General features: G+C 50.2%; 1 protein-coding gene across 1 annotated transcript in view; it reads left to right on the top strand.

The window, feature by feature from the left end:
• ATP9A (ATPase, class II, type 9A) overlaps positions 1–12,423 on the top strand; it is a 123,809-nt gene that overhangs the window by 97,881 nt on the left and 13,505 nt on the right. The window contains exons 12-17 of the mRNA XM_006881644.1: positions 1,044–1,214; positions 5,662–5,760; positions 6,661–6,750; positions 6,845–6,989; positions 8,987–9,051; positions 12,186–12,341. Of these exons, the coding sequence (XP_006881706.1) occupies positions 1,044–1,214; positions 5,662–5,760; positions 6,661–6,750; positions 6,845–6,989; positions 8,987–9,051; positions 12,186–12,341 (726 nt within the window). The remainder of the gene's footprint in view (positions 1–1,043; positions 1,215–5,661; positions 5,761–6,660; positions 6,751–6,844; positions 6,990–8,986; positions 9,052–12,185; positions 12,342–12,423) is intronic.

Here is a 12,423-nt window from a genome sequence, read left to right as displayed (position 1 = left end):
GGGGGCCGAGGGCAGCCCGCCCCGGGCAGAGGGCCGCGACGGCTGAACTAGTCTTTTTTTAAAAAAGAAGAAGAAAAAGTGTGTGTGTGTGAGTGTGTGTGTACCGTCAAATTGGATCTGACTGGTACAGGAGACTGCCCCTCCTTCTCCAGCAGAGCATGAAGTAGAGTCTGGGTTTTCCCCCCGCCCAGGTGCCTGTCGGGGCCTGGGTTTCAGCTGTCCACACCACAGCAGTGGGCAACGAGCTTAAAGCCCCTGATGGCTCTGGGCGCTGACTCTCACCAGTGGCTATGGATGAAGTCACAGGCGATTTTCAGCCAGCGCCGGTCTTTTTTTTTATTTTGTGTGTGTGTACCATCAAATTGGATCTGACTGGTGTAGGAGGAGGTTGCCCCTCCTTCTCCAGCAGAGCATCTGGTGGATTTGAACCACATACCTCTGGGATTGCAGGGCAGCTTTTTGCCACTAGGCCACCAGAGCTCCCTTTCCTTCCAGATATTTTTAGTACTATTAAGAAGGGACACACAGAAGGGTTGGCTTGACCTTCTTCAGCTTTTATTTTTGTGTGATTTTAGTGACAGTATAGGAAGGTCGGGTTTTCTGTCATTTGTTGGTGCATCCCTCCCCCTCCCCCCGATCTTCATCAGCGAGCGGAAATCTCCTGGGAGACAGGGTGTTGGGTGTGGGAGGACCTCTGCTTTTTGAGATCTTCCATTGTGCTCATCTCACAACAATCCAATGAGATACTATTGTTGTCATCATCTCGTGGGTGGAAAAGAAGAGGGAGGATCAGAGATGTTGAGTGACTTTCTAGAAGACACACAGCCAGCAAATGGAGCGGAGAGTGTGTGAACTCAACCTGAGTCTGGGTTGGTGGGTTCAGGAGGGTCCTCAAGTCTGGGGTCACCCCACCTTCTGAGGTGTCAGGGGCCTGAGGGAGGATGGACAGTGGGATCAAGAGCTGTCCAGCCTGCTCTTGTCATGGGGTCAGCCTTGCTGTCCCTCCACCCAAAGCAGTGACCTTGCCGGTTGGTCTGTCCCAGGCCCGCTACGTCCAGGCCAAGCTGAGCGTGCACGACCGCTCCCTCAAGGTGGCCACCGTGATTGAGAGCCTGGAGATGGAGATGGAGCTGCTATGCTTGACAGGCGTGGAGGACCAGCTGCAGGCGGACGTGAGGCCCACGCTTGAGACCCTGCGGAACGCCGGCATCAAGGTAGGCTCCCTGGAGAGGTCGACCGGATGTTCCATCAGCAAAGTGGGGAAGTTTGAGGTGGTGGAGCGAGTGAGAGGGGGAAGAGGTGGAGCCTGCGTGATCAGCGGCTTTTAGCCCTGTGTGGCCCAGTCGGCCTCCCACGCTGCGGCTCTCCTGGGCTGGTCATTACCGCAGGTGTCTAGTTCATCTGCTCACCTGTGCTGTCTCCCTCCCTGCACTTGGCTCCACGAAGATGAGACTCACACCCACCTTCTCCTTCAGCCGTAAGCAGTGTGCAAATCTGAGGGTGTTCCGTGTAGAACTGGTGGCTGCTGCCTGTCAGGCTGGCTGGCTGACTGACCATCCAGCATTGTGACCAGCTGGGCCAGTACACTGCCTCATCTGCCCTGTGTTCACTGCTGCCCACCCCCCCATCTATAACCAGGGCTGTTGTTTCAGGGGTTCATCCAGGCTTTATGGCTCCAGAAAGTCCAGACGTCAGAGAATTTGAGATTCTGTTCTGCACTTCCCCCCTTTTGGTCAGGATTTCACTACAGGATCCCTGATTAAAGGTTCAGTTAGGCAACATTCAGCTCTTCTTGACAGTGAAGAAAGCATAAACTTTAAACCAATAATATCATCTCAAGTCTTCTTTAATGCAAGAAATAGCTTAACTAGTACAAGAAAATGCCCCTTTGGAGCATTGTGCCCTTTCATTAACTATCTAGAGGCATCAGATTTGAAGCAGCAACTCAAAAATAGAAAAGAAACTCAGGGAACAGTGAGTATGTGTTCTTGGGGGAGGGGACAGTCCTGAAAAGGAGGCTGAGGATGCTGGCAGGATTGAGAAACATCATCGATGCTACCGAATCATACCTGGAAAAACACTGAGAAGATTGATGTGTATACAGGTTTCTGCTGCTGTTGTTGTTATGTGCCGTCGAGTTGCCTGTGACTCATAGCGACCCTATGTACAACAGCCCTAAACCCTGCTCTGTCCTGTGCCACTCGCACTGTCTTTGATACACTCATCCAGATTACTCCGGTCACTGAATCAATCCACCTCATAGAGGATCTTTCTCCCCTGTGCTGTCCCTCCACCCTCCCAAGCATGATGTCCTTGCAACATGTCCAAAGTATGTCAGACGAAGCCTCAGAATCCTTGCCTCCAAGGAGCAACCTGGTTTAACCCTCTCAAGGGTGAACCTGTTCAGTTTCTTAGCAGTCCATGGTACATTCAGTACGCTTCTCCAACACCATAGCTCAAAGGCATCAATTCTCCTTCTGTCATCCCTAGTTGTTGTCCAGCTCTCTGATGCATAACAAGTGATAGCAAAGACCATGGCCTGTATCAGATGCACCTTAGTCTCCAGAGAGACACCATTGCTCTTACCCTGGAGAGGTCCCTAACAGCCGACTTTCCCATTGCAATACGTCTTTTAATTTCCTGGCTACTGGTTTCTGCTATTCTTTAAAAATAGTTTCGCTGTGAAAGCTTTTGTAAGTCAAAATGCTATCATGTAGAGAAGTAATTTCACGTTGTCTTTTTGGCAGCTCACTGACAAACACTGAACACTAGTTTTCTTTCATATATATGAAATATATATATAAATATAAATATGTATATTTTATTTTTTAAAAAAGCACAAATCCTCTTGGCATTGCTTTCAGGAAAAAACCCAGGTCTGAATAGAGATCATTTGTAAAACACAGGTGGTCTTTGAAAAGGAGAGATGCCTGTATTCTCAGCAGCAGCAATTAATGTAAAATTTATATCCAGTAGTATACTCTGAAGGAGTCCTGCTGGTGCGGTGGATTAAGTATTGTTTCATGAACCAGAAGATCAGTGGTTCGAATTCACTGGCCTCTTTGTAGGAAGAATCTCTTAAGATTTATAGCCTTTAACCCTAAGGGAGCTTTGGTGGCCTAGTGGTAAGAAGGTACACTGTAATCCCAAAAGGCACACAGTTTGAATCCACCAGCTGCTCCATAGGAGAAAGATGGGCAAGCTCCTCCTGTGTGAAGTTGCTGCTTCTGAAGACCTGCTGGAGGGTCAGCAGCTATAAATTAGTTCTAACTTAACATCACACAGCACACATACAACCACCACCCCTCTTAGGGTCGCTCTGCTGCGTCCCACAGGCCTGCTGGGTGTAGAACTGGAGTTGAGGGCAGTTGCTTTGATTTTTTTTGTAAGTTTAAGAAGAGACCAGCAGAGGGCACCAGAGGCCAGGCTATATTTTCCTAGATGCCTAGGAATGCTCACTAAATAAACTTTCCTTCAGAATTCACGGCTGGGGGCTCCTGAAAACATACCTCTTTGCCACCTTCCCCCATCCCAAAGCATCTCTTTGGTTGCATCCAGGGCTGCAGTCGGCGAAGGCACCTGTCCCTGAAGCAGGGCCGTGTGACTGTCTGGCAGCCTGCCTGCAGTTCTCAGTGAACTTGGGTTCATAGTTGTGCAAACTCCGTAATGTGCTTCTGCTTCCTGGCTCCAGTTCACACGCAGAAATAGCTACAAGGGCCCTGTTTCTGTAAGAACCGTGTAGTAGAATGGAGGCCTCTCTTTGCTGCATTTTGATTTTTCAGATTGAACTATGAGACCATCCTTCTTGGGGTTTTGAGATTGAAATTTTCTCTTCTAGCTTTGTCCTGGGACTTTTCTCTGTCTCTAAGTTCTTTGTCAGCTGGAGGAACTGTGTTCTTCCTGGCATGTGCACTTGACCCTCTCTCTCTGACTTCTTGTGGTAGATAAACCTTACATTACTGGGGCAGGTTTGTGTATACGTGAAGAGGGATAAGTCAGGTAGGATGTTTTCAGACTCTGAAGACATGAGAAATGGCAAGTTCTTTTCTCTAGCTCCTTTTACAGATGCAGCCGTTTAAGTAAAGAGAGGTGGCCCTTGCACACTGAGAGGTGGCTGAGCTGGTGGTGTGGGGTCTTGGCCATTTGCCTGGGTGTACCTGTGAACACCTGGATGCTTACCTGTTAGCTCCCTGTTATCCTGGACGAGATAGGAACTTTGAGATGTTCTGGGAATGAACGTACAGCCTTCTAGAACCTGTTCTTCCCCAGTTCCTTTTTGCATCCAGTCTAGAAAATTGCTCTCAAATGAGAAAGTTTAAAGAGTATGATTTGTGAAGGTCAGATGGGGTCTTGAGGGAAGCCACAGGCACACATCAGGAGGAGATGGCTTGGAAGTCACAGCCACCTGAGTGCCCAGAGCCTTCACTCTGTGCCTGCTCCCACCTGGGTTCAAAGCCGATTCCCTTTTTACTGTCCCCTGACCCTCAGCAAATAATGTGAGCACCCAGTGCCCCAGTTTCCCACCTGTTAAGGTAATTGTGGTGGTAAGAGTCATCTGACCATGGCCAGAATTGAGATGGGCATCAGGAGACACGATGACTTCTTTTATTCCTCGTCTCCCTCACTGTCAGGGTCCTTGGTCTGGTTACTGCTGGGGGCAGGGATGAATGGATCCGCTGATCCAGTAGCAAAGCCAGACGTGCTTTCCACATGGGCTCCAGAGACCCAGGGTAGTGTTAGTCTGGGCAAAGAGGGCCAAAGAGAAGAATGAAGAATTCAGAACTCAAATGTTGATGGCCTTGCCTGCTTCAGATAAGAAGGCAAATGGCCTTGCCTGTCTGGCTAAACTAGCAGGTGGCTCGTAAATCAGAGTGGAATGTCCCTCCCTAAAGACTCTGTTTATAAAAATCCTCCCCAGTAAGTTCACAGTGTGACTTCCCATTCTGCCTCTCCAGGATGAGGAACTCACCGGGAGCTCCCCTTCCACCCCTGCCCCTCTTTAATAAAGCTGCATTAAGCTTTCTCTCATTCTCTCTGATTTCTTCTTTAAGTCCCCTAACCTAACCTAACCTAACCTAACCTAACCTAACCTAACCTAACCTAACCTAACCTAACCTAACAGGTAGGGACTTGGTTAGGACAGGAGGGAGCTTTCCCTGCCCCTCCGAGCACACAGCAGGGAAATGGGAAATTATTGGATACGAGAAGTGGAAGAATCTGTCACATCAGTGTTCCATGAGTGTCCTGAGCATCTAGCCACCCAAAAAGATGGTTCATGTGACCTAACCATGTTTCCTTTAGGACGATACAATGAGCCCTCATGCACAGCATCCCATTCTTTGTGATGGTTTACTGCTTCAAGGAAGATCCCAAGAAAAAGGATCATGAGGTCCCAGAGCTGAGCTTCTGAAGGCTCCCAAAGCCCCCAGCAGATGGCCTTCTGGAATCTTCTGCCAGCCTAGGCCTTCCCCAGTGTGCTGACCCCAACCCCAGGCACACAGAGCAGTCATGTCCTGTGACATGCTGAGAACACTGGGGTTCTGGAGGAAGTAAATGGAGTATCCTGGGTTCAGTGTTGGGATTTTGAAAACTTAGCTGATGCAGGTGACAGGCCAGCCTCAAAGCCACACAAACAAGGTCTCTTTCATACTATGATTTCAGGTTTGGATGCTGACAGGGGACAAGCTGGAGACAGCCACGTGCACCGCGAAGAATGCTCATCTGGTGACAAGGAACCAGGACATTCACATCTTCCGGCTGGTAGGCTACAGTGGGGTCTGTAGCAGGTGGTTTATGGGCCCCTGGGGACCTGGAGGGGCCCTGAAGAGAGGAGGGACACACACTGACTATCGCTCTCAGTTCGCCAGCTACTTAACAGCGACACCATGATAGGAGTAAGCACGACGGAGATGCACCCCTCCGGGAGAGGATCTGAGAGTCAATCCAGCTCATTTTATTGGGGCTGCACTGCACTTTCATACACAGTAATACTAGATAGGGTGGGTTTACAGATCTGGGACATCTGGACTGGTTAGGAGAACCTCAGTCTCATGCGTAGCAGCCATCTTCCCAGGGGGCAGGCTTTCTCAAGCCGGTACAGCCAAACACAAGGGAGCTTTATCTACCCGTATTAAAGGCCGTTGGGAGGCTTGCACTTATCTGGAGCTTAGGTGATCTGCCATGGCCAGAGGCCCTCCCTTCCTCCCCAACATCCCGCAACAACTGCCTACCCAGGGTGGGGGTGTACACTGTCCTCAGTCTGGGTGGGATTACTGATGGCCCAGGTTAGCGCTCAAGTACTCCTGGGGAGCGTGGCTTAGGAAGGGCTGTGGTGTCCTTGAGTGTCTGGCTTGGGGTGGCTCCCCCAGGGCCCTGCTGCTGTTTTCTCATGAGTGGGGGTGTTGCTGTGCCCCTGGCAGAGCTGAGGGGGATGGGAGAGGGGTCTGGGCAAAGTCCTGGTTCATCTCCAGCCTGGCCTGTTGCTCCGGCTGAAGCTGCCTGGGGGGAGGTGGAGGGCACACATGCTCCTCCTGTTCCCACAGTCACGGCAGACACGACTGAGCGTGGTTCTGCCTCTGGTGGGCTGGGGTCCTTGGCTCAGTGACCATGGGCTCCAGGAAGCTGTTGTTAGTTCAGTATCACCTTTCTGGTTCCCTCCAGGTGACCAACCGCGGGGAGGCTCACCTGGAGCTCAATGCCTTCCGGAGGAAACATGACTGTGCCCTGGTCATCTCGGGGGACTCCCTGGAGGTAGGTGCCGGATGTTGTAAGTGGGTCCTAGTGGGGAGGGGATCTGCGTGCTGGGGGCTGACCCTCTGTTTCTGCCCCTCCACCCTCCACCCAGGTTTGCCTCAAGTACTATGAGTACGAGTTCATGGAGCTGGCCTGCCAGTGTCCTGCTGTGGTCTGCTGCCGCTGCGCGCCCACCCAGAAGGCCCAGATCGTGCGTCTGCTCCAGGAGCGCACTGGAAAGCTCACCTGTGCAGTGGGTCGGTGTCGGGGTGGGGCTGGGACACTCACCTGTGCAGTGGGTTGGTGTGGGGGCGGGGCTGGGACATGCACCTGTGTAGTGGGTCGGTGTGGGGGTGGGGCTGGGACAATCACCTGTGCAGTGGGTCGGTGTGGGGGCGGGGCTGGGACACGCACCTGTGCATTGCGGTGGGGCTAGGATGCTCACCTGTGCAGTGGGTTGGTGTGGGGGCGGTGCTGGGACACACACCTGTGCAGGGTGGGGTCTGTGGGGAGAGGGGCTGGGACACGCACCTGTGCAGTGAGGGGGTAGGGCAGAGATGAGACATTCACCTGTGTAGTTAGGGGAATGAGGGCGGGGATGGGACACTCACCTGTGCATTGGGGTGGCGGCGGGGCTAGGATGCTCACCTGTGCAGTGAGTGGGTAGGTGTAGGGGAGGGGCTGGGAGACACACCTGTGCGGTGGGGGATGGGGACGACGCCCCTGTGTGGTAGGTGGGAGAGAGGTTTTCTTGTGTTATAGGTGGAGGGGGGCTGGCAGGCTCTCCTGTGTGGTAGTTGAGGTGGGGGGCAGGGACCCCTGACTGGTGCTGACCTGTTGACATACTCCTGACTCCCCTAAAGACAGTCACATTCTATGCAGGGTTGCCGGACTTGCCTGGACCACTTTACTCAGGGTGGAATTTTTTCCCCATACAGACATCGGCACCATTATTGTTATTATTGTTATTAGTTTAATATTTCTCCTGGGAAAAGGTGTGATTGGCACAGGACAGAGCGGAGTTTAGGGCTGTTGTACATAGGGTCGCTATGAGTCGCAGGTGACTCGACGGCACATAACAACAACAACAACCTGGGGAAAGGAGGTGGGCAGGTGAAGCCTCTCTCCTGTTTAGCTGGCACGTCCTATGCTACCAGCACAGGTGAGGCTGCAGCACACGAAGGGGACAGGCAGGTCCTGGGGAGTCGGACCTGAGTTTCCCCAGCTGGAGGTCCCGAGTGACCCCTGTCACGCATCTGTCTGCACCTTAGTGTCTTCCCTGGTGGCCTCGGATCATCATAGTGGGTGCTTCACATGGTGCCCCTGAGGCCAGCAGGGGAACAGTGTGTGACCACAGAGGACAGTTGCTGCTGAGTGAAGGCCACTACCAGGCATTGCTGGTGACAGTGACGTAGTGCCCTGCCACGAGGAGGCCGTGGGCACAGCCTCGCTCCACGGCCTTGGCACGTCATCCAGTCTCTGTGACTCGATTCCTCCGTCAGTAAGTGACCAGTTGCCCTCAGCAGGGCTGACTGATGGCGACCCCAGGGGTCACAGAATAGGGTTTGTTGGCTCTAATCTTCATAGAAGCAGATTGCCAGGCCTTTACAATAGGATCCTCCTGATTGCTTCTGAGGGAGCTCTGGTGGCCTCATGGTTAAGGAGTTGCACTGTCAATCCGAAGGCAGAAGGTTCAAATCTACCAGCTGCCCCCTTGGGAGAAGGACAGTTTGCAGCCTCTGAAAACCCACTGGAGGGTCGGCTCTGGGTTGGTTCTGACTTGATGGCTGTGAGTTGAGAGGTGAATAACCAATGAGTTGTTGGAGTGGTTAAGCAAAACCACGCAAGCAAGGCTTTTAGTCTTTTACTAAGTATTCGGTACGTGGCAAAATCGCTATTATTTAAAGGAAGGTTGAACCTGGAAGTTGAATTTCTTGCAAGGCTTTAAGCCAGTTCAGAATGGTTCTGTCATGGCTAGTGGGAACAAGAGGAGTGTACTTGTTGCATAGCAACCAAATCTCTTGTGCATCAGATTTTGACTGGGGCGGGCGGCACAGCAGTACCAACAGTGCCTGCGACCATCCTCCAGCGGGGCCACCGCCTGCAGAGTCCCACACGCAGGGGACGTGGTGGCAACACAGCAGCTGTATGTCGCCCTTACTTCTGCTGGCCGTCCCTGAACTTCTGAACTGGTTTGAAGCCCTGGTTTCTTGCCTCTCCTCCACTTCCTGACTTCCCTCTCTGCAACCCACAGGTGATGGAGGCAATGACGTCAGCATGATCCAGGAGTCTGACTGCGGCGTGGGGGTCGAAGGAAAGGTGAGCGCGCCCAAGGGGGTCTCAGTGGTCAGTGCTGTGGTGGCCAGTGTGGTGTCAGCCCGCCTGCTGCTCTGCTCTGCTCACTGGCGCTTCGTCACCTGTGTGCTTTTTCCTTTGAAGACATAGTTCTGACACTTCTGGAAATGCTAGATAAGAATCCTGGAACCACAAGTCTCTGGGTGCTACCCAGAAGTCACAGACTCAGATCACTAAATCATACTGATAGGCAAGAATACTGATTTTCCACCTCCCAAAATCCAAAGAAAAAGAAAAAGACCTTTTTCTGTCTTCAGGGCCCAGTGTGTGCACCTTAAGCATGTCCACAGGAGCCCGCTGGCGGCAGTCACGAGTTCGCTGTCTGGCCAGGTGCTGCTCTCTGTGTTGGGTTCACCCCTCACCGACGGCCTGCGCAGCACGCTTTTACACCCTGTGTGCTTGTCTGTCCCTCCACTTTGCCCAGTGAGTGCTTGCTTCTTAAAGTCTCTGCTGCCTCCTCTAATTTGCTGTATGTTCCTCCCTAGCCAGCCCCCCCCCCCAAAAAAAAAGCCGAGTTGCTGTTAGGTGCCATCAGTCAGTTTTGATTCATAATGACCCCAGGTGACTGAGTAGAACTGTTTGTAGGATTTTCTGTGCTGTTTTCTTTGCAGGAACAAACTATCAGCTTTTTCTCTCTCAGAGATAGATGGTGGATGGGCTTGAACTGCCAACCCTGGGGTTAACAGCTGAGAGCTTAACCCCTGTACCACCAGGGTTCTTCTGCTTTAACTTGTGACCTAAACGACCATGAGCAAGAAAACCCTCAAGTTATCAAACCCAGTAGACACCATGTGTCTTAGATAAGAGGACGGGCCCTGGGTGACAGCCTCGCCTTGGTGGCCAAGCTTCATGAATTAAGTCGATTCTTGTGCTTTTTTCCCTCCTCTTCTGTCCTTTTTAATTCTTTGGTTTTCAGGCAGATGACAGTGATTTGAAGTTGCAGACACATGTCCCTCGAGTGGCATGAGACGTTCTAGCAGAAGTCCATAGAGATGCCCTAATGCAGGGAACACATCTGAATTTGACGGAATACGATACAGACTCCTGTACAAACACGTCTGGAGGAATCAGGGTCACTCCTTAGAGCGAGGGTGGTGAGACCTCATCTCACATGCTGTGGGCATGTTGTCAGGAAGGGCCAGTCCTTGGAAAAGACACCATGCTGGGACTGGTGGAGAGAGTCAGAGAAAGAGAGGAAGACCCTCAACTGAGGCACTGCTGCAGAGACTGTAAGAGTGGGCTCAGCACAGCAGAGGGCGAGGAAGACACGGGGCTGGATTCAGAGCTGTTCTTGGCAGGGTTGTTAACGGGTCACAGTGAACTTGAGGACACACGACAACAGTAACATAGAGCCAAAACATTTCCCCCGCCATTAAAAAAACTGAATCCAGATGACTTTGATTTTTAATTTATAAAAGTAAAAAGTGCTCGTTGTAAAAAAAAAAAAAAACCAACCAAAAAAAACCAAAAACCCCAAAACAAAAAACCACCAAACCACCAAAACACCAAAAAACCAACTTGAAACACTTAGACATGGATCAAATGCATTTTATCTTTTAAAAGGCTGCATTTAGTTTATTAATGTGGACCATTTTTCTAGAATTTTGAAGTACACATATTATTTCCACATAGTTATAGGTATGTATACATTTGTGTAAAGGATAAAGTATACTTTCATGTGTGTTTTAAAATTAAACACGTGCTTTGTATGCCTGGAAGCAGGAGCGGCATCCACTTCCGAAATGGCTTGCCTCCGGAAACTCTATGTACGAACAGTGCTCAGGCCGTTCGTTCATAGGGTCGCTATGAGTCGTCTACGACTCGACGGCATTAAACAACAACAACAACAAACAATGTGTGTTATTATGTGTCTTGTATAAATCGATTATATTTTGTCTTTTTCTTTGCATTACAATGTGAGATCCATTACTTCTTATAAAACCAAACAACAGAAATATCAAAAAACCTCCCACTGCTGTTGTGTTGACCCCAACTCTGCTCTATAGGAATCAGAACTGGCAGAGGACTTCAGAATCCAAACCTGTCTGGAAGCAGATTCCTTGAGAGCAGCTAGTGGCTTTGAACCACTGACTCCCAATTACACTCTATCTCAATTGCCTGAGTTTTTATTTTTAAAAATATCAGCCCTTCAAAAAGTTGAAAGAGAACATCCTTTATTTTGACTTAGTAATTGTTAAAATTGACCCGGTTTCTTCTCCCTTCCCCCTTCTCTCTGCCTCTCTCATTCTGTATACAATCACATACACATACTTTTAGACCTTTTTTCCTCAATCATTTGGAGGGAAATTGCAGACATAATAAATACTTCGCTTTTGAATGCTTTGGCTTAAAATTCCTAAGCTCAGAAGCGCAGATTCTTTTACATAGAAACAAGAGCAACAAAATAGCCATTTTCACTCCCTTTCAAAAGGGAAATTGATGTAAATGTCCCACTGAACACTTGTTTGGAACTCTTTTCAGGCAGGAAGTGTATTTTTTTCATGACTGTCACAGTGTGTGGCATTGCATCAGGAGGCCCTGGTGTCATGTTGTCCCATGATTGGCATCTGTCTGTGTTGCGTTTTTTAGAGTTAGGATCCCCATGTATGGCTACACCCTGCTTTAATTCCTTGTCTCGGAATTCTACCCACACTTAGAGGAGCAAGTGCTCAAGGCCATCCACGCGGGAATGTTACATGTAATATTTCATAACATTTACTATTAACCCAAGACTCTTCTGCCCCCACCTCCACCTACTGTGATCACTATGTTACAAAACATTTATCTTTGAGTGATTCTTTACTTCTGATACAAATTATGGATTGAGCCTAACCCCCATGGTTCGGTTTGCTACTAGATACCCTTGACCTCTTAATTATAACTTTCTGTGCATCAGAATGGTTTTTATTTAAGGGAATTCCTCTTTGTAAATCAAATTTAAAGCTGGACCACCAACCTCATTAGAGCCTGAAACCCAAGAATCTCCTTTTTCGAGTTCTCTGAAGATCTCCTTACATTGTCTTGCTTTTTCAATTAGGAGAAATGTTTGCCCTGACCCCGCGCTTCTGACGATGCCCACTTGTTTCGTTGGTTTTTAGGAAGGGAAGCAGGCCTCGTTGGCCGCTGATTTCTCCATCACTCAGTTCAAGCACCTTGGCCGTTTACTGATGGTTCACGGGCGTAACAGTTACAAGCGCTCGGCTGCCCTCAGCCAGTTTGTCATCCACCGGAGCCTCTGCATCAGCACCATGCAGGTAGGTGCAGCTGGTACTGGGCTCAGGTGCACGTGACAGCACCATGCAGGTAGGTGCAGCTGGTACTGGGCTCAGGTGCACG

The sequence above is a fragment of the Elephantulus edwardii genome, unplaced genomic scaffold (genome assembly GCF_000299155.1).
Source record: "Elephantulus edwardii isolate Elephantulus edwardi_28Jun2011 unplaced genomic scaffold, EleEdw1.0 scaffold00015, whole genome shotgun sequence".
Classification (NCBI taxonomy): Eukaryota; Metazoa; Chordata; class Mammalia; order Macroscelidea; family Macroscelididae; genus Elephantulus; species Elephantulus edwardii.
The sequence above is the reverse complement of the archived record's forward strand: the minus strand, read 5'-3'. Positions and strand labels throughout refer to the sequence as shown.